We start from the raw sequence: 20565 nt of genomic DNA on the forward strand, positions 1-20565 counted from the left end.
CAAGGTTCTAGAAACATGAGTTAGCGGTGGCGATGGTTCGCGTGGAGGAGTAATTGGGCTGCTGCAATCAGAGGCGAATGGTGACCAAAGAGTCTCATATTCGTCTTCCTTTCGTGGCTTTTGTGAAACCCGGTCTTCTAATACGGTATCGTGTGTGCGATTGGAGTGAAGAAATATTTTTTGGAACCATAAAAACAATACTCAATGAAGGAGTAAAGAAAGTTAAGCTTGTGTGCTCGTACAAAGAGCTAAATAAATTTATGTTTTGTAGTTCAGTAGATTTCATTTGATTATTCTTGTCTAGAAAAAAATAGAGGTATACATATGTTTAGCCGACTAAAAAGATATATGTTTTGTATTTATTTTCTTTGATTTTATTTTGGATAATGTTACCTTAACCCTTTTCTTGTTGAAACAATGTAAGTTTAACTTATGTTGTTGATATGAGTTAGCTGGTTATAATGTGATTTTTTAGATTCTGTATAAATTAGCATGTTTATATTATTATTTAACTGGATATTTTAAATGTTAGTTGATATGCAGATTTAAAAAAAATTACAGGTTATACATATAGCTTATACAAATCATTATCAAATTAGCATTATTATATTTTAATTTATCTGGATACTTTACATTTTAGATGGTATTTAATTTATATTTACCGGCTATTTTATCAGTTGATTGTTGTTATTTTGTATCGATTTGGATAAATAAGAATTAACGCTCTAATAAATCACAAGAGATATGATGAAATTTATATGTTCGGCTAAACATAAAATTAACTCATTAACAAATCACAATACATATGATTAAAATGGTTGTTTAGCCTGTTAAGATTTCACTTGACTTTTTTTTGTTATAGTTAGCCGGTAATATATACTTATTATCTCGACATTGTTATAGTTAGCCGATAATATATGCTTTAAATGTGTAATTTGTAAAATAGCTGGTTAAGATTCTACTTGTCTTTTTTTTGTTATATTTAGCCGGTAATATAGACTAATTATCTCGATATTGTGACTTGAATTGTAAGTCTGTAACATTGTATATGTTTGTTTCTGCAACCAGCTAATTGTAAAAAAAAGGTCAGGTAGAGTTTAGTAACCAGCTATGTTACATCTGCATATACATTTGCATATACCAGGGTCTAGGTTGCACAATCGAAAAGTTTGGGGCGAAACTAATGTGTTATTTCTGCAAATTATAAAGTTTGGGGATGAATTAAAAACATCTAAGACTCTGAACACCATTCGGGCAATTCTTAAAAGGGTCGAAGTGTAGAATCTTAAAGTCTAGGGACGATTCGTGAAGCTATCTATACACTTGGAAAAATTGGGGCCAACTCGTGAATACGAAAAGGTTGGAGGGCTTGGGTTGCAAGCATAAGAAATCACCATTGTTTCTCCTTCTCTTCCGTAACGAGGCTGAGACTGCGAAGATGAGCACGACGACGAGTCTTGAATCCGAGCATGATGGCATCAGTAGAGTAAGACCACGGAGATGGTCTGATGACCCGATCCAGGCACGAAGATTTGCAGCGTAGAGAAGAAGCTTGAGGAAGAGACGTCCGTGGGGGCTCTGTTTTCAGTCGACAACGGAGATGAATAAGGAAGACGAAACAGGTCCACGGCGTGGTTCGAGTTAGCTGAGTACGACGGCCAAGACGGCGCAAAGACATAGATGAAGGAGTGAAACTTGAAGCGATCATGACTAGCAAATGAGCTCCGATCTATGAGTTCCATCCATGGGTGGCGTTGAGAGGCCGTCGTGGAGAGTCGGGAGAGGAATGTGCGGAAGGCTGAGAGTTTATTGGAGATGGAGTAACCAGAATCACTACGGAGTTCCATCGCTTTGAAATATGGTTTATGGTGGAGAAGTATAAGTAATTTGGTACAAAGATAGACGATGGAATTGTTGACAAGAGATAAAATAGTATCTCGGTTTTAGTAAAAAAATGAGAAACTAACTCTCTATGCACAAATATAAGCACGCTTGATGTAGAGGATGTAGGGATTTCGAATAACCTATAAATTATAGGTTGAGTAATTGTAACTATAGGGATAGAAATGCCATTTAGAAAAAAACAGTTCATGAAAAAAGTCACTTTTCCAGAATCGCAAATTATGCACTTATTTTTATACAAGGAATGCAAATTCTCTTAAAATAAAGTGAGATTGAAGTAAAACTTACTTTTACTATTCTCATTTGAAAAAAAAAAAATACATTAAAAATGCTTTAAAAGAGAGATTCTTGATTTCAATTTTCAGATCTCCAAATTCTGAGTCCATTTTTTCTAATGAAATCAAGTAATCACCTTGATTAGATCAAAGCAAACCAACTGGGCCTGGGGTTCAAATCTGGACTAAATGAACCCATAAGAGATCACAAAGGTTTGCACAAGCTTAAAAGCCCTAAAGGTTCTCTAACTAATACTCTCTCCGGATTTGAATATATGATGTTTAAGGTTGTGCACACATATTAAGAGAAATTAGATACTTACTTATATCAAATACTTTTTGGTTTTACTTTTAGGTAGTTTTAAGATTTATTTGAATCCCAATAAAATTCAACCACTTATATTTTTTACATTTTATTTTAAACGCAAAATGCATTAATGAAAAGTAGAACATCATACATTTGTATACAAGAAAAAAAAACTAAAACATCATATATTCAAATCCAGAGGGAGTATTTATTTTGTTACCAAAACCAATTAAGAGGAGTGTAGTTTGTGTCTTTAATCCCATCCACATACAAGAGACGGAGCCATACATGTTTTTTCTTTATCTCCTCTGTTTTTCAATGGCTTCTATACTTTCTCTTCTCCGTACTCTCAAATCTCCAAACCTCACGAAGAAACAATGCTATTAAACATCTCATCCGCTCCAATTTCTCATCGAATACCTAGCTTCCTCTCCAAGCTAAACAACCCATCCAAAACCCACCTCCCAAAATCTCACCTTTCCTTCACTTTCTTCAGAAACAAATGAAACCCATACGATGGTGAAAGGATCAGTTATAAACCACGAGCTCTCGCCGGATTCGATATTGGAAGTTTCGAGTCAGTTCTCGAAGCTTCAGCTGTTCTCACAGCGATCATAGTCGTCCACGAAACAGGTCACTTCTTAGCCGCTCATCTCCAAGGCATCCACGTCAGCAAGTTCGCGATAGGTTTCGGTCCCATCCTAGCTAAGTTCAATTCCAACAACGTGGAATACTCTCTTAGAGCTTTTCCTCTAGGCGGGTTTGTCGGATTCCCTGACAACGATCCAAACAGTGGAATCCCTCTGGACGACAAAAACCTCCTCAAGAACCGACCTATTTGGGACAGAGTGGTTGTGGTCTCAGCTGGAATCGTAGCTAACGTGATCTTCGCTTACGCTATAATCTTTGCTCAAGTTGTCTTCGTTGGCTTACCGGTTCAAGAAGCCTTTCCAGGAGTTCTTGTCCCTGACGTTAAGTCTTCCTCTGCTGGTTCTCGCGATGGATTGCTTCCTGGAGACGTTATCTTAGCCGTTGATGGCAGTGAGCTCTCCAGCTACGGCTCTGACTCCGTTTCCAAGGTTGTTGACGTCGTGAAGAGCAATCCGAATCGCAGTGTGTTGCTAAGGGTCCAGAGAGGTAAAGAAGGTTTCGATATCATGATCACACCTGATAAGAGTTTCGACGGGACAGGGAGAATCGGTGTTCAGCTATCACCGAACGTGAGATTCTCAAAGGTGAAACCGAAGAACGTAACAGAGACTTTTAGTTTCGTCGGTAGAGAGTTCTTTGGTCTCTCTTACAATGTTTTAGACAGTTTGAAAAAGACTTTCCTCAACTTCTCTCAAACCGCTAGCCAAGTCGCTGGTCCGGTTGCCATCATTGCGGTTGGAGCTGAAGTAGCGAAATCAAACGCGGACGGGCTATACCAGTTTGCGGCATTGCTGAATCTAAACCTTGCGGTGATCAACCTGTTGCCGTTACCGGCTCTAGATGGCGGAACATTGGCTTTGATCTTGTTGGAGGCGGTTCGAGGTGGGAGGAAGCTACCGTTAGAGGTTGAACAAGGGATCATGTCGTCTGGAATCTTGCTTGTGATATTTCTTGGTTTGTTTCTCATTGTCAAGGACACGCTTAACCTTGATTTCATCAGAGAAATATTGTAATCTCGTGCAAGGGAGTATCAAATCATAGATGAGTCATCATCAAATGTCTTATGATCCCACATACAAAAACGTTTATATTCTGATAGATTCAGTTAGGTGGTAAACAGAAACTTATAATCTTCAGATGTCCACTTTCCTATGCCCCGCTGAGAACCATCAACGGTCCTGTAAAGAACAAAAAGTAAGTTCATGATTAATAATAGTTTTACGTTCGGATATTATAAAAGAAAACACAAGTAGCAGGGAATCTTTTACTTACGTTTCAAACAAAAGTTCCTTCTTCTTTTGAAGCTTCAGAATCCTTTCCTCCACTGTGTTCTCTATTATGAATTTCATAACCCTGTAATTTTTTCACAAATCAGAAATTTATACAAAGGTTGTTCTTCTTACCCACCATACAATACAGTGTAGAGTGAAAGTGTAACCTGATTGGCTTGTACTGTCCGATCCTATGTATTCTGTCTTGTGCTTGCCTCTCAACCGCTGGGTTCCACCACGGTTCCATAATGAACACCTACACAGTTTTTGCCCACAAACAACCAATGCTAGAGCATGTTTTGAACGCGTCCATTGCTCCATACTTGTTAACTTGACAACTTACATGCGAGGCAACTGTTAGGTTGAGAGCAACCACTCCAACTTTCATACTCATCAAGAAAACTTTGCAATCTGGATCTTCTCTGAATTTATTGATGGCAACATCTCTAGCTGCCTTGGACATTGTTCCCACCAGTTGAACGCAACTAACCCCACACTGTGTTGCAAACAAAAGAGTGTTTCATTCTGTTTAAAAACAAAGGCTAATATAATAACAGAGACGTAGCATAGTGATATTACCTTCCCGAGGGTGTAGTCTATCAGTTCCAAAAATGATGTGAATTGGCTGAAAACAATTGCTTTGGCAGACCTATCTCTTTCAACCATGAGCCTGATTTCTTCCCTCTGCATACAAACATGATCACGATATGGTTAAAGAAAATAAAAAGAAAGCTCAAACTGCCAACGAAACTTAACAGGATTCATCGAGCTTAACAGGATGAAGGGGAGAGACATCAATTAAGCTGTAAATATTCAAGAGCACATACCAAAGCCTCTATCTTTGTACTTGTTTGGAAATCATCGAGCTTTAACTGATTCATAATGCTTGAGGCTCTCAATCCTTTAAGTGTTGTCTTGCTTTCCGCCTGTTGCTCTGTGTCAGCGTTGGTAGTCAAATCCATAGTCAGTAGTTTCGAGCATGTCGGGCAGCTGACTTTTCCCAGGGATGCAGAGAAATCAATCAAACAAGCTTTACAGAACACATGCGCACAAGAAGTCACCTACAAAGTTAAATAACCAAAGAAAATATTAATCGAGCAGGTTAGTCCAGCAATAGAAATCTAACGGACTCCTGACCAAAATGTAAAAAGAAACCAGCTGAGATACAATCACTAAGAAACCAGAGTCCAGATACAGCGAAATAGCAATAGATCGACAAAATTGATACACTTACAACGCTGTCCTCAGCCGGTTCGTGGCAGAGACCGCATTCGCTCTCCTTTTTGTTCTCATCATTCAAGTTAGCATTGGCACCACTAGATTGTGAATACACCACAAGGTATGGATGATCAACAGCCTGCAAAAAAATTGGGGAGAAAATACATCATAAACCTACAATATATATCATCCAAAAGGTGCATTTGACTGGTTAGTTGAACCACATACCTGTCTAAGACGGGTAAGAAGATCAAATATATGTGCATAGTTAGTCATCAATGTCCCAGCCTCAACATACCTGCAAACAGAAACGTACAAGCCACAGTCAATATGAAATTCTGTTACATGAACCAAGGAGTAAAAGACAGTAGAATAGAAGGTACTTAACGTATTAAATTGCGCTTGACTCTGTTTGTATAGTGATTCATAGTAATCAAACTCTTTTATATCTAGTGCATCCCGCCTTAGAGTGATCTACAAGAAAGTAAAATTTATATGTTACGATCAAGCTAGGAAGCAACCACGCCGAGTATCGGAGAAGGGAGACAAAGCAACGTACGATTCTAGGAGGAAGGGCAAGATCAGCTGACCGGCCCAATTTAGTACGTCTTATGAGGATGTCTTTCAGAATTTTGTGCTTAAGAAATATCATGGCTCGCTTTATTCGTTCCGCGTTTCCCTTGATCATATTCTAGCACGATTGAGGATAACAAAAAAAATCAGAAGGTTAGGAAGAATATAAAATGGTGATATAAAAAAAGTGGTACCACAAAGTTCTTGTTCCACCAACAAAAATGTCGCCATGCGTTATCAGAGCACTGACACCTTGAATTCGTACTGCAATCAAAGGCAACAGACAAAAAGAGAACGAAAGAAATTAGTATGAGCTATGAAACAGAAGAGAAAGGAGAAAATAACTAGAAATCGAGTTAATCAAGAATTACGGGAAATCAAGAAGTTCACAGTCACAGTCCTTGCAAAGGTAATACGAGTATGGACGAATTTGCAGAAAGCGAACCTGGGGAAAACAAAATATTCGAATCAGCGATGTTGGTGATATTTTTTACGAGCTATACATAAACTTGAGAAAAGATTAACTAACCAGAGAATAAAGCTCTCCAATATTATTCTGGAAAGGGGTACCGCTCAAAGCCCATCTGTACTTAGCCTCCAAAGCAAAAACAGCTCTCGCAGTTTTGCTACGTCTTTCTTTGATGTTATGAGCCTGGTATAACGAAAATGAAAATTAAACTTTAAGAGTAACCGACATGAGTACTGAAAAAAATATTGACAAAACAAAAGAGACAGGTCTTGTACTGACCTCATCCAAAATGATCCGATTCCACCTAATAGAGTGAAAAATAGGCTTCTCTCTGACCACTTTACCAATCTGATCTTCCTCTAATGTTTGTTCAGTCTTGGACGACACGATGCATCCCCTGTATCCACTCTCAAGCGTAGAATATGTTGTCAATACAAAGTCGTACTTCTTGAACTCTTCAGCATTCTTCACTTTCTTAGCCCCATGGTATACAAGGACCTTGGCGCTTCCCGGGGATGTACACCGCTCAATCTCATCTGACCACTGAGAAACAGCAACAAGAGGACAAATTACAAGGGTGAGCCCCATTGTTTCTCTAAACAGAGCCCTGGCAGCTTCACGTCTGGCAAGAACAAGAGAGATGGCTTGTATGGTTTTTCCCATCCCCATCTCGTCTGCGAGAATGCCTCCTCTTACAGCTGATTGTTCCTGTTTTGTTGCCCATGCTAAAAACTCCTTTTGGTACCTTAACAGCGGAATAATCAAATCAGGAGGCGGCTCGGCAGTTTCAGTAATCACATTATTCAGATGATCCAAATCTCCATCCTCTGTCTCATGTTCATCGATCCATTTCTGATCTTCTTTTTCCCGGATCTCCCACAACCGCTTGCCATCTGAAGAAGATTCGTCATCGCCGTCTTCCTCAACGTTGTCAACTATTTCCAGATGAACAATCAAAGATAACACTTATTTAGAGTTGCAACACACAAATCAAAAGTCACATCGCTTAGATCTGCAAAAAAGAAACTGAAATTTTCAATCTGGAATCTCTAATCTGAGTCCAAGATTGCAATTCGCAACGAAACACAGATCCACCCTTAACTTCTCAGAGACGACGAAGGATCAATAGAAAGATTGATTGATTACCTTCGTTGAAAGGATGAATCGCCTTCTTGCCGGGTTGTATCTTCATCCCGCGCCCAGAAAATTGACGATAGGCGATTGGGGAATTAGGGTTTATCAAAATCGTCGCGCGGAGAACATCGAGCGGGGAAAGTTCTAAGAGAAGCAAAAGAAGCCTCTTAGCCTTCTTCAATAGAGCATAGGTTTATTAACAGTGTAACTGTCAATAACGCGGGAAACGCAAAAACACACGCGTCAGCTTCCTATTCGTCCGACTACCTGACTTTTGTTTGACATCACAGTCACACCTGATTATCAGATACCGAGAATATCCTTATTTAAAAATAAATGATTAGAACTTGACGTTTTAGATTTTCAACATAGGGCTGCAAATAAAAAAATGGAGAAGCAATGCTAAGTAATGAATTGGTAAATGTTGTAGATTTAAGATTTTGCTCTAGAAATAGACCTGTGATTTTTTTTTATGTGGATGTGAATTTTATTTTGCATTCAATCTTATGCTGAAATAGGAAGACTAATACATTGGCAAAACAGAAAAAATCAATGTTTTGATCAATTTACTTCATTAAAACGTTGTCTTCACTCATGCTTGTGATAATATTTCTAGTTTTGTTTCTCATTGTTAAGGACACACATAACCTTGATTTCATCAGATAAAATTTTGTAAATCTCTTGCACACTCTCAACATCATACACTTCCAACGTTCCAAACTATGCACACACAAGTTCTAACAAAAAAAAGGTTACAAAACATTCGAATGAAAACGTGACAGAGTTAGTTTTTCTTTCAAGCGGCTATAGGTTTCTTATGAGACTGCCCCGAGAAACAAACACACTTAGCTTTCATAGCTTCAGCTTCACTCCCATACTCTCTGAACTTGTACTCCTCCTGTTTAAACGAAGGCGGAACCTTCCCTTCACTGTAACACTGGTTACACAAACTAAACCGAGCCTTCACTTCCTTAAACCGAGACCCAATAACCGGATACCGACAAACCGAACACACATGGTTCCCATGCCGGTTCCTATCGTTCCCCTCCAGTTTAAGTATCGTAGACATGATGCCAAACCCCCAGTCAGGATCATCAAACATAGCTAGAAACTGATTAAACGTTACCGTCACGGAGGAATCACCTCCTTCTTCCCCGTGAACTTCCAGCATCTCGCTCATACCGTGCGACGGAATGTAGATAGCTCTCAACAGCTTGATGTACTTGTCCGCGTCAGTTTTCGTGATCTGAGAGCTTCCTTCGTTCACCGGTCTCCAGAGAAGCGCCTCGAACGCAACTCTCTTCCGTTTGTCTGAATGTCCACCGCATAGAGGAGCAATAACCGCGTAGAACATACCCATATCTACTCTTCCAGACCCTGAATCATCAAGAACCGAGAGGATCCTCTCGTTGATAGCCTTAATAGCTCCTTGGAACGTCTCAGGCTTCAAGGAGATTAGCAGACGCCGGAGAATCTCCTCAAGATTCGGTTTCCGGATCGATTTAGTCGGCCCGCCGCTTCCTGAGTACGACACAGGGACGTCGTTGTCTCTCATCTCCTTCCTCAAACCCTCCACGTCGCATTTCCCGAGCCTAGTCACCTTCTGAAATGCTCTAACCTGAAGAGCGGTGGCTAAATCCGGCCTCAGAGTCGTCTTCTCACCAACGGTCTTGAACTTGGAAGCCTCCACGACGATAAACGGACCACCTTCTCCTCCGTTACCGTTACCATTCTTCTTACCTTTCTTCTTCTTCTGCAAATGCTTTAAATGAGATACAGCATCATGTAACTCAACACGGTTCGTCAGCTTCAAGGCCTCCTTAAGGGCCCGTTTAGCTTCCTCCGTCTCTCCAGCGCCGAGCAAAGACACCGCCTTGTTGAGCTGAGCGCGCCAATGGTTGGGCCAAACCGCTAACACCCTAGTGTACATCTCGGAAGCTCTCTGAAACCTACCTAGATCCATGTAAAGCCCGCCGAGGTTATACAACGCATCAACATGGCCAGGCTTCAAGTCTATAGCTCTTTGAAAAACCTCAATAGCTCTCTCATCTTCCCCCATCGAATGCAGCGAAGAAGCTAAATCGCAATGAGCATCGGCGTAATCCGGTTTCAAGTAAATAGCTTCCTCCAAGGCCTTAACCGCCGCTCTATACTCACCAACACCGAACAACGCGCTGCCTAGAAGCTTCAACGCTCTATAATGAGTCGGACAGAGAATCGCAGCTTCTCTATAATACTCACAAGCGCTCAGAACCATACCTTCACCTTCCAAAGAGATCCCAAGATTAACGTAAATCTGAGGAAGCAAGTAAGCCCATTGGTTCCCGCCGGACTCAGCAGCTTCCAACGCTAATAAAAACTCCTCTTTAGACTCTTTGCACTTCCCTAAAACGTAGAGACAGTTCCCAGCTTTGAAATGAGGTCTGACATCAGTAGGCTGGAGCTCGCAAGCTCTCTTGAAGCTGACGAGCGCTTCTTTAAAGAGCTGGTGCTCGTACAAGACCCTACCGATCGCCATGTGTCCGTCGAAGGCTTCTTCTCTCGATCTAGCTCCGTCTGCTTTGCTTCTCAACACTCCCAGCTCCTTCACAAAGACATTATAGTCATGACTCGACTCTTCCCAGTAGATTCTTTTATCAGAGAGCTCCGTGGATGGACCTAACTCTCTAGACCATCCCGCATCCGAAAACGCGTCAGCGTTATTATTGTTACTGTTATTACTGTTATTGTTCACTTTCTCCTGCTTAGACTTTAATCTCTTAATTAAAATCTCCAAATCATCCACCAACTTCCACGTGTCATCAAACACGATGCCGTGATTAGGCGAAACCGCCCAAGCCGCCGTCCTCTGTTTCTTCTGCGCCTCGACGGCTCTCTCATCCGCAATCGAGGACGACGAAGCCGCCTCGGAGCCTCCTTTGGCGATGATAGTCTCCTCGGGGTTGAGCTCGAGCCCCAGCGCGTCGAAGTCTCTGTCGACGTCTCCGGCGCCGTCGTCGTAGGTTCGGAGGAGGCCGTCGTAGGTCAGGCCTTTGGCGGGATCGATGAACTCGGCGTAGGTTCGGAAGACCTCGTCGAGGATGGCGTTGATCTGCTCGTCGCTGAATTTGACCCTAGGGTTCACGGCCACGACGAGGGCCGCCATCTCCTCGCGGTTGAGGCCTCCGTCGCGGTTGCCGTCGAATTGCTGGAAGATGCGCTTGACTTTCTCCGATCTGGATCCTCTCGTCGCCATTTCTCCAGTAAAGTTTCAACCTTTATGGAGGAGAACAGAGGATTGAGGATAAGGAGGGAACAATTTAGGGATTGGTCTTTGATTAGGGGAAAGGAATCAAACGGGGGAAGGGAACAGAGATGGGAGATTGATCAATCTTGACATTGGATCCCTCCTCTGATCTGTAAAGCTTCTCTCTTTAAGGGAAACAAATTAAAGAAAAGAAAAATATAAAAGACCAAAGTCGTGATAATATTATTGAAATGGTCCATGTCCAAAGGATTTACAAGCTGTTTATTTTGTCCATCTGTCTTTTGTATGGAAGTAGATACTAGATAGTGGACTGTATTGGTCAGTCTGTGCGGTGTGTTTCGGCTTTTTCTCCTTCAAAATTATTTTATGTATTCAATATTTTATCAGCATTCTCTCATTTCCATCTCACACCAGATCTTATCTTTTATTTTAATATACTTCCTCCGTTTCTTAAAAAAAAGATTTTCTAGAATATTCACGCATATTAAAAATATAATAAATATTTACAATTAAATTTGTTATTTATGTTATTATACATTTTATTATTTAACCAATTCAAATATTTCTAATTAATGTTTCTTAAAAGTAAACAACTTTTAAACATTAACTACTAAAACTACTTTAAATTTTTAAAAAATCTATCATTTTGAAACAAAAAATAAATCTAAAAAATCCTATTTTTGGAAACGGAGGTAGTAACAATTATCAATGATTTCTTAAGAACCATTAATTAGCTTTTTTTTGTTCTGCACTAATTACCACTTATTCAAGATTTAAAATCTGTCAGAACTTGTGTATGATTTGCCAGAAAACCATGTTTAATGTTTTAGACTTAAAAAAAGTAATTGCTTTCAAAATGGCCATTATACTAATAGATAATAATAAAAAACCAAAGAAGAGAGAAAACTATGTTTCATGGAACAGAGTAAGTAGTCTTATGCAGTTTAGAAAGGAAGAAAGACAAGAGTCCCGAAGACTATTTTTATAAAAGAGTCAACCAACTCCGTAACTGATGAGCTGAACTTTACTAACAGCATCTTATACGGAGAAATGATAATCATGTTTTACTGATAACTGATTCTTGCCAAGCAGTTATCAGTTGGTCTGGTGTGAGGTAAGTACATCACTGGACACTCCGTGTTGCTCCTTTTCACCCTGCAAAAATATAATCTCCATGAATATTTTTCAACATAACACAGAAAGGAATTACATTTTTGTCTAAAAGATTCAATCTTTGCAAGACTTACCGATATTTGAGGAGGAAATGGTGAAGGAAAATAGAAATCTCGAGCTTAGCCAGATCATTTCCTGGGCATAGATGGCTTCCAGCACCAAAAGGAAGGAACGCACCAGCTTTTGGTATAAACCCCTTCTGATAGATAAACAGAACCATACAACGTTAGCTTTTCCTTCCTTTGGATCAAACAGCACAACATGAGACAACTAACTTACATCCCAACGAGAAGGATCAAATTTTCTTGGATCCGGGAAGACTTCAGGGTCCATGTGGACGTCCCTAAACCATGTCAAAACCTTCCAGCCTTTTGGGATCAAATAGCCTGCAAGATTAACCGAATAATTTAAAAACATATTCATTTAAAAAGTGTTTTTTTGTATTTGCATTATATACTAACCATTCATTTCAACGTCAGTCTTTGCCTCCCTAAATGCAGTAAGTGAGAATGTTATCACTCGAAGTGTCTCATCAACAACCTAGTGAAAGAAACACACCTCTTACTATCAATAAAACAAGAATTCACCAGTAAAATCTCTATTACAAAATACTCTTAAGACACCAAAGTCTTGCCTGCGATAGGAACTCCATTTGTCTGGTCTCTTTTAGAGTAAGGCCCTTCTGTCCCTTAGGCCTATTTTCCAGGATCATCTCTTGTTCGGCCTATAGAATTGTCATGCAAAAAAACGAATGACCATGACTCAATCCAGAGAAATAAAACATAGAAAATGACAAAAAAACATTAACTCCATTTACCTTTGCCCTTTGAAGAAACTCAGGGTGTTCCTGAAGGAAAATGGTAGCCCACATAATGGTGTGGCCAGAGGACTCATGACCGGCATTAAGATACATCAAAAGAACATCAATAATCTCTTCGTCAACCAAAGTTTTCCCATTTTCATCTTCAACATCAATGAGATTGTCCAACATATCTTTCTTATTGGATGAACTGTTCTGCTTCCTTTGGTTTCTACGCTCTGTCACTATAGACTGAAACGCAGCTACGAGTTTCTTCCTCGCCCTGAGTGCTCTATGATAAGCAAAGCCAGGAATATTAACCGCCATCGCTCTCACTCCATAGTTAAGAGAGGTATACTCTCGTTCCAAAGCGTCCATGACATTCTCACTCTCAGTGCTGAGGAAGATGTACATGATGATCCTAAAGGTAAGCTTACGCAGATGAGTCAAGAACTCGAACTCTCCCATCTTGCTCCACTTGTCTAGAGCGGTGATAACGTTTTCTTCAATGTAAGGTATGTAGAGAGAGAGAGCTTCGTGGCCGTTGACTGGAGCAGCAGTCAAACGCCTGAGACGTTTGTGTTCTTCATAAGGAATACCAATGAACGACTTCCTTCCAATGAGTTCCATTGTAGATGTTGGCCAGCCTGGCCTGAAGGCGTCGTCATCCGTCAGCACACGCCGGCACGTGTCTGGTGTTGTCACTATTATACTTGGGTTCCCAAACATGTGTGTTTTATAGACACCTTTAGGTCCATACCTGCACACCGTTGACAACATAGAGACTAGGGGAGTGAGTATTGATGTAAGTTTTGAAACCAATACCAAAGGTACACCATGGATCTAGTACAAGAGTTTTCTGGTATGGACTATGGAGACTATGCCTGGGCGTTTTTACCCCAAACCGAAAGTCCCAATCTCAATCCGAACCGAAAAAACTGATACCCCATCCGAAAGACTTAAGAGCTTAGTACTTTCGGGTTGTACCCGAATCAAACCAAAGTACCAAAAATATCCAAAATTAGTTAAATATATTTTGAGTAGTTTTTTTTGTTAATTTTCAGTTTTTTTAAAAGATATTTTTGGCGATTTAAGACATTGGTTATAGTCCGGTCCAAACCGAATCTTAAAAGAACCGAACCTGACCTGAAAACTAGTAAAATCCGAATGGAATTTATGAACATAGTACCCAATGTCTGAATCAACTGGATCGAATCCGACGGCCCAAACGCCACATGCCTAATGGAGGCTAGGAGTGAGTACAAGATTTACCTTTTGACTAAGGAGCGGGCAAAGGAGTCAGGGTCAGAGGTCTTGAAAGCTCTGAGAAAAGACGGCATGTTGCCGATGAAAGGCCAACCCAAATCACCTGGTGGCAGATAGTGTTTGTTCTCCCCGAGGCTAGACTCATAGAGCCACACGTTCACCTTCTTAGCCAACCATTTCAGACTAAAACACCCCAACACCATCAAAGGGAACCAAACTGGAATCCAACTCGTTGTTTCCGCCATAGCCTTTTCACTTAGTTAACTTCCCAAACTCTTTTGTCCCCTTTTATTGGATATTTGTAACCTCCTCTTCATGTAGAGTACGTGTATAAAACTCTCAGAGCTGTCATATAAAAAAAAATTACCTTATGAGTCCCCAAATAAAAATGGTAAAGTATCTCAGAAACTAACTGGAAACTTTTCTTTGCAACTGCTGGTAGTATAATATCATATCTTATATTTCTTCAAACAGACAAGAGAATCATAACTGGTGGTAATTGATTTGCTAGGAAATTTCTAAGGGATCAAATGCGTGTACATGGCTAATTGGAGTGGTAAAATTACTAAGTGACACATGCCACGCTCCTGAGGATAAACATGGGCTCTATTATGACAATGCCTCTCAGTATATTTAAGAGAAAATAAGTTTTTTTTTGTTTAATCCAGTAAAACTAGTACAATCACTACATGTGTCAAGCATGAACGTATAAGTATAAACCATGAATATCATGGATAAGATCCTATTGGTACCAAAGCTAAGTAATAAACCGAAATTATCAATAATCTGATAATACTTGGTCAGATGCGGGTAAACCATCGACCACCAATGCAAGTATGCGACCATTGATACAAGAGCTAAACCAAACTTTGCAGGTCTAACTCAGACATAAGAAACAAGTAGCTTAGGTTTGGACCAACTGATACAAGTAAACTTTGCGAGTATAACTCACATAAAGAGTTACCAAGTAAAACTAAACCGTCAACAACTTCACTTTGTACGCCAGGTAGGTAGTCTAAACTCCATCAATGCAAATGAACTTAATAATCAAAAACTACTCTAAAGCAACAATAAAAGCTTGCATTTGAAAAAAAAAGAAAGATTTACGAATTTAAATTGATTAGATGTGATTTACGAATTTAAAAAGAAAGCTTGTATAGGAAATGTGATTCAAACTCCGTTGATAATTAGATGCAGCCATAAGAATCAAGTCATAGTTTTGTATTGATGTAATAAATCCACAAGTTGCTTCATTTCCAAGTCATCCAAAACAAACAAAGCAGCAAGGATGTTCACCGCAAGCGTATTCAAACGCAATCATGATTCTCGCCAGAGTTTTTCACACTTAATCTCTAGTCCTATGTACCTAATGTTTACAAAAAGTGTGTGGGGATATCTCTTGGTGATACTAATAAGCAAACAAAAAAAAAAGAATTGTATCTCTGCTTGACCTTCCTCTTTATCTTGGGGCTGTTTTTGTATTGAGAAGAACAACCGTTATGTTTTTATATGTCAAAACGTGGCACTCCAAAGAGCGTTTTCGCCTTCACTGCAGCGTCTATGAACCTCTTTTAGACGATCTGCTGATCTGCAGATTCCACTGCATGTCCAGTCGAATGATGCTACGCAGATGTTCCCAGCTTGCGCTTTCCATTCGCAATCTGCAATACCAAAACTTAAATTCTTAAGAATTTGTTTTAGTAGAATCATTGCAATGTATGTTACACGTTATGTTTGAAACAAGAAGTAAGATTTGATGTTTTTGTCAAATGATGATTCTTGTTATGGCTTTGTATCAGTAGAGAGATTTTGATAGGGACGAGTCATCTCTTTTAAGATAGGAGGGTTCAAAGCAGATATAACTGTAGTTAGGTGCAGAACACGAAAGATGTTGACGTTTTATCTAAGTTCACAAGATCTATACATTGATTAAGACTTATCTCACTTCTTTAAGCATCATCTAAAGTAGGAGTTGAAAAGAGCTCAAGACTTACCAGGAGGAGTGCCACAGCATAATCTTCTATCATCAATGTGTTTAACATCAATCCCAATAAACCAAGCTCCTAAGGAAACATCTTCATTCGCATACTTGTGTAGAACATGCCTGAAACAACATTTAACACATACATAAGAACCAAGAGATACATTTGAGTTAAAAAGGATATATTACAATGTAGTAATCTCATCTCGAACTTACTGATTGATTGATATGTAAGAAGCCAAGTCTCTTGAAATAGCATAGATCTGTCCAGTAGCATGACGGAAGTACTTGTTCCCATTCTCACCAAACTTCCAGTACTCTGGCTCATGGTATCTCACCCCTCTGCTCCATTAAACCAACCATGACTTTTAACAAAAGGGATGAATATTGAAGGAGGGAACTGAGAGATGGTTTACTTTTGATAGAGAACAGGACCAGACTTCATGCAACCGATATAAACCCGTGGTTTTTTCCGGTGTCTAACCAGAGTTTCTCCAAGAGTTGCTGCAGATCATTTCAAATAAAACCATTAGACTCCACTAGCAAAATGGGATCCAAATTAACATATATAAACTCGTTTGCCTTTCCACATTTAGAACTTACCTATGTTAACATGAACATCATCATCTACTTTGACATAGAAATCAGCATCCCACATTGAAAATGCCGTAGCAAAATAGGTCTTCGTCTTGCCTGACAGCTCTAGATACCCTTCAACATGGTCCTGTCAATAACAAAATGAAGATAAAAGCTGAAAAATGAGGCCTTTGCACCACTAAACGGTAAACTACAGTCAGAACCATACCAGTCTCAAGAAATCTCCATGCTTCCTGTCCTCAGCCTCAATGGCTCGGTCTAGAATCCCCCCGGCCGTGGCACTATAGAGAGATATCAATGAACACACAACATCAATACACACAGAACACAAATAAAACTCAAATCAGATTCTCACCTGTGACCAATAACAAACCGGATAATAATCCCCTTCTCTTCTTCAAGCCTCCTCCTCTTCTCACCTAAACATCAACATATAAACAAGTTATGACAAGAGTCCAGGGGAAGAGACTGAAACAAAGCAAGATTGTAACTAAAAAACCTTGAGGCATCCACGTTGCACGAACAGAATCTCTTCTTTTCCTGCTACTGAAAGCTGTATTAATCCCAACAACCATCAAGTACCGTCTCTTCTTCCCCTGCGGTTGCTTCTTCTTCCCCATATCATCCGATACAGGAGCACCGTTTGTTAAAGACTCCTGAACCGACCTTGCAGCAGCTAACTCCATCTCTAAGCTCGAAATAGTCTTATCCAATGTCCTGAAGTAAGCAACAAGACAAAGAAAAGTAGTTTAATCATCACAAATTCCGAAAATTTCTCTGTAATTAAAAAAAAAACACACAGAACAAGAATACTAATTTTTTTTTTTTTTTTAAACATGGAACAAGGCTATTAATAAAATAAAACTCTTACTGTAGAGCATTGTGAGTATTGGAGACTTGACCAAGCAAAGCCTGAGGATCTCTTTTAACTTCTTTCTGGTAAAGCTAAAGAGGAAACTAATCAGATGATGATTCTTAAAACAAAAGATGTGCATGAGACTATGCAATGGAACAAACTCACACATATTTTGGATTATTGCAGCCGCCTTCGGATATGAGCTTTAGTCTCTCAGCTTCGGTTACTGATGGACGAGAGATGTCTCTAGATTCCGGAATATTCCACATCCTGCAACAACAGCAACAACAGTCGATGATTCCTGCATGTGAGCTTCTTTCTCTGAGGTTACTGAAACGATCAAATAAAAAAAAAAAGAGTAAGTTACCGATCGGTGAAGAACATTCCGACGCAGAAGCTTCCTAAACAGAGTAACAACGTCCATCTACGAGACGCGGAGCTTCTGGAAGAAGAATGCTCTCCTCCTCCTCCTCCTCCTCCTTTCATCTTCGTCGTCATTTTTATTAAAGATCCACGGGAAACTCTTCGTAGCTATCTCGAGACGATGAGCTTCATATCTCCGCAAGAATCTCTCTCTCTCTCTCTCTCTCTCTCTCTCCCTGAGAGTTTTTTGTAGAAGGGAGACGACTTTACAGAGAAGGGAGACGAAAACGAAATCAGAACGACTTCTTAACCGTTCAGTTTCCTTATTTATTAAAACAAAGGCCAAGTTTGTTGTGAATTTACCGAAATGTCCTTGTTGAGAACTTGGCCTTGTGTAAATTTTTATTTTTTTCTCCAGCTAATATGTATGTACATAGCCTAAGCTATATACATTATTTATAGGTATGTGACACATACGGGGTGTGTAGATATATTGTAACTAGAAGCACTGAGTTGGTTGACTTTTTGAGTCTTTACTCTTTCAGCCTGGAGCTGGTCCTCACCACGTTTTCTGAATAGATGGGGGAGTGTTAAATGTGTTAGTCAATAGTATAAATTGACTATTCAGTTCTAGCTATGAATCTTCGAAGAAAAAGATCTAAATTTCAACACACACAAATACGTTCGACTGTGATTCGTTTTCCATGAATATATTGAAATACGTAATTTGTTTTACGAGTTTGATAATTTTAATTGATTAAATTATTTCATTCATATCTTGGTGGAGTAGGCTTTAAGCTTTTAGATGGCTCCATATTCCGATCTTGTATTTAAATAAAAATATAACTACACCATTTTTAAAAAAGGTTACAGATGAATATGTAAGGATATGTTTGTCCAATAGACTTGAAGGATATTTTCAAATGGCTTTAAGAAAAAGAAAAATATGTATATGATCATTAAAAACATAGATAGTTATTACTATTTTAGTCGGGTCATTTCAGTTCATCAGAGTCTCCGACTGTACTGATACAACATGTGATGCTTTCCGTTTTGCATCACAAGCTCACTGCACCTGTATTCGACTCGTGGGTCCCTCCTCACGATAGCTTTTTCCACGTGTCATTATGAAATGCTACAAAACCATGAGTTTGTGTAACTTATCACTACAAGAAAACACGCATGTTGCAAGGAAAATTTGCGAGGAAAATTTTTACATGCAAATTTGCGACAAGTTTGCAACGAACTTGCAAGAAAAAATAAAAGCCTCGCAAATCTCTCGCAAATTTGCGTGGAAAAATATTCTCTCGCAAATTTGCAAGAGATTAGCGAGTGTAGTTACATAGTCCTCGCAAATTCCTCGCAAATTTGCGAGTAAACATTTCTCTCGCAAATTTGCGACAGATTTGCAAGAACTTTGTATGTCTATCTTGTTTCCTCACAACTCCGTCGCAAATTTGCAAAGAACATGCATGATATGTACATTTTATCACATTTCTCTCACAAATCAAATAAAGTTAATATAAAAAATATTTAATTAAAATATTAGTGTTTAACAAGTACATCGATAAATATTATTGGAAACTTAATCAATTTCAATCAACTAAATATTCACGGAATAAATATTTTGCGACACTTAAACTAATATTACAAAGTACTAAACATCAAACTCTATAATTTATACAATAAGTTCACGTCAACTAAATTTCTATAAAAAAATTGAAACAAATTTTCACGTTAATTATTTTTTCAAAAAAAATTACAAAACACATATTGGTTCACCGAAAATATAACAAAATCCCAAACGAAACCCTAAACGCATTGACTCATGAATTTGCAAGGGATTCCTCACAATTCCCTTGCAAATTTGTGAGAGAATCTAAACGCTCGCAAATTTGCAAGGGAATTGCAATGGATCCCTCTCAAATCTCTTGCAAATTTGCGAGGGATATTATTTCCCTTGCAAATTTGCAAGGGATTTGCGAGAGTCTCGTTGCAACTTCCTTGCAAATCCATTATTCCAAACTTGACGGTTTGGGTTTTATCAAGGATTTTGGTGACGGATAACAAAGTTTACTGAATCATTTTTAGTGTTTAAAATGTACGTCGAAAAATATTTTCAGAAATTTAATTAACTATTGTTATGAACTTAAGTCCCAAGACTTGATTTGTTATTACAATTAATTAACATCAAACCATTATAACTTATATAACTTATATACATCAACTAAATTTTCGAAAAATATTGAACATATTTTCACGTTAATTATTTGTTTAGAACCAAATTAATAAATACATATAGTCTACCGAAAACAAAACTCCAAACGAAGCCTTAAAATACACTATTTATAAATTTGCAATGGATTTGCAAGAGAATACTCGCAATTCCCTTGCAAATTTGCGAGGGGTTTGCGACGGACATACCTAGTATATAAACACATTAACCTAATGATATAGTGACAAAAGGTAAACATAAAAGAAAA

General features: G+C 39.0%; 5 protein-coding genes across 6 annotated transcripts; 1 reads left to right on the forward strand and 4 right to left on the reverse strand.

Moving 5' to 3' along the window:
- Positions 1–2562: 2562 nt before the first annotated feature.
- Positions 2563–8098, reverse strand: LOC106343321 (ATP-dependent helicase rhp16-like). Its single transcript, XM_013782498.1, has 15 exons — positions 7813–8098; positions 6946–7601; positions 6727–6849; positions 6569–6642; positions 6392–6461; positions 6184–6315; positions 6013–6098; positions 5853–5922; positions 5641–5763; positions 5234–5467; positions 4986–5090; positions 4750–4902; positions 4574–4662; positions 4408–4488; positions 2563–4313 (listed from the first exon to the last, which is right to left on the reverse strand). The coding sequence occupies exons 1-15, from the start codon at positions 7856–7858 to the stop codon at positions 4241–4243; spliced, it is 2115 nt and encodes a 704-aa protein (XP_013637952.1). The 5' UTR covers positions 7859–8098; the 3' UTR covers positions 2563–4240.
- On the forward strand, positions 2841–4233 carry LOC106343322 (probable membrane metalloprotease ARASP2, chloroplastic). The gene is given in 1 exon segment (XM_013782499.1): positions 2841–4233. A coding segment is annotated over 1 exon segment (1287 nt). The 5' UTR covers positions 2841–2861; the 3' UTR covers positions 4149–4233.
- A 338-nt stretch (positions 8099–8436) lies between the features above and the next one.
- LOC106294910 (uncharacterized TPR repeat-containing protein At1g05150) lies at positions 8437–11331 on the reverse strand. Its single transcript, XM_013730615.1, has one exon. It carries the CDS (start codon positions 11033–11035, stop codon positions 8597–8599), a length of 2439 nt encoding a protein of 812 aa, XP_013586069.1. The 5' UTR covers positions 11036–11331; the 3' UTR covers positions 8437–8596.
- A 581-nt stretch (positions 11332–11912) lies between these two features.
- On the reverse strand, positions 11913–14632 carry LOC106292794 (ent-kaurenoic acid oxidase 1). Its single transcript, XM_013728446.1, has 7 exons — positions 14292–14632; positions 13038–13779; positions 12855–12944; positions 12682–12760; positions 12500–12606; positions 12295–12419; positions 11913–12202 (listed from the first exon to the last, which is right to left on the reverse strand). Exons 1-7 carry the CDS (start codon positions 14528–14530, stop codon positions 12112–12114), a joined length of 1473 nt encoding a protein of 490 aa, XP_013583900.1. The 5' UTR covers positions 14531–14632; the 3' UTR covers positions 11913–12111.
- An 853-nt stretch (positions 14633–15485) lies between these two features.
- Positions 15486–18406, reverse strand: LOC106343822 (probable beta-1,3-galactosyltransferase 2). Of its 2 annotated transcripts, none has more exons than XM_013783148.1 (11): positions 18087–18406; positions 17887–17989; positions 17735–17799; positions 17363–17580; positions 17219–17282; positions 17072–17144; positions 16870–16990; positions 16683–16770; positions 16483–16608; positions 16280–16389; positions 15486–15946 (listed from the first exon to the last, which is right to left on the reverse strand). In XM_013783148.1, exons 1-11 carry the CDS (start codon positions 18215–18217, stop codon positions 15798–15800), a joined length of 1248 nt encoding a protein of 415 aa, XP_013638602.1. In that variant the 5' UTR covers positions 18218–18406; the 3' UTR covers positions 15486–15797. The 2 variants fall into 2 exon arrangements, with proteins under 2 accessions (XP_013638602.1, XP_013638601.1); XM_013783147.1 differs by having other exon boundaries at positions 17735–17808; positions 18087–18401.
- Positions 18407–20565: the final 2159 nt, after the last annotated feature.

Source organism: Brassica oleracea, chromosome C5 (genome assembly GCF_000695525.1).
Source record: "Brassica oleracea var. oleracea cultivar TO1000 chromosome C5, BOL, whole genome shotgun sequence".
Taxonomy (NCBI): Eukaryota; Viridiplantae; Streptophyta; class Magnoliopsida; order Brassicales; family Brassicaceae; genus Brassica; species Brassica oleracea.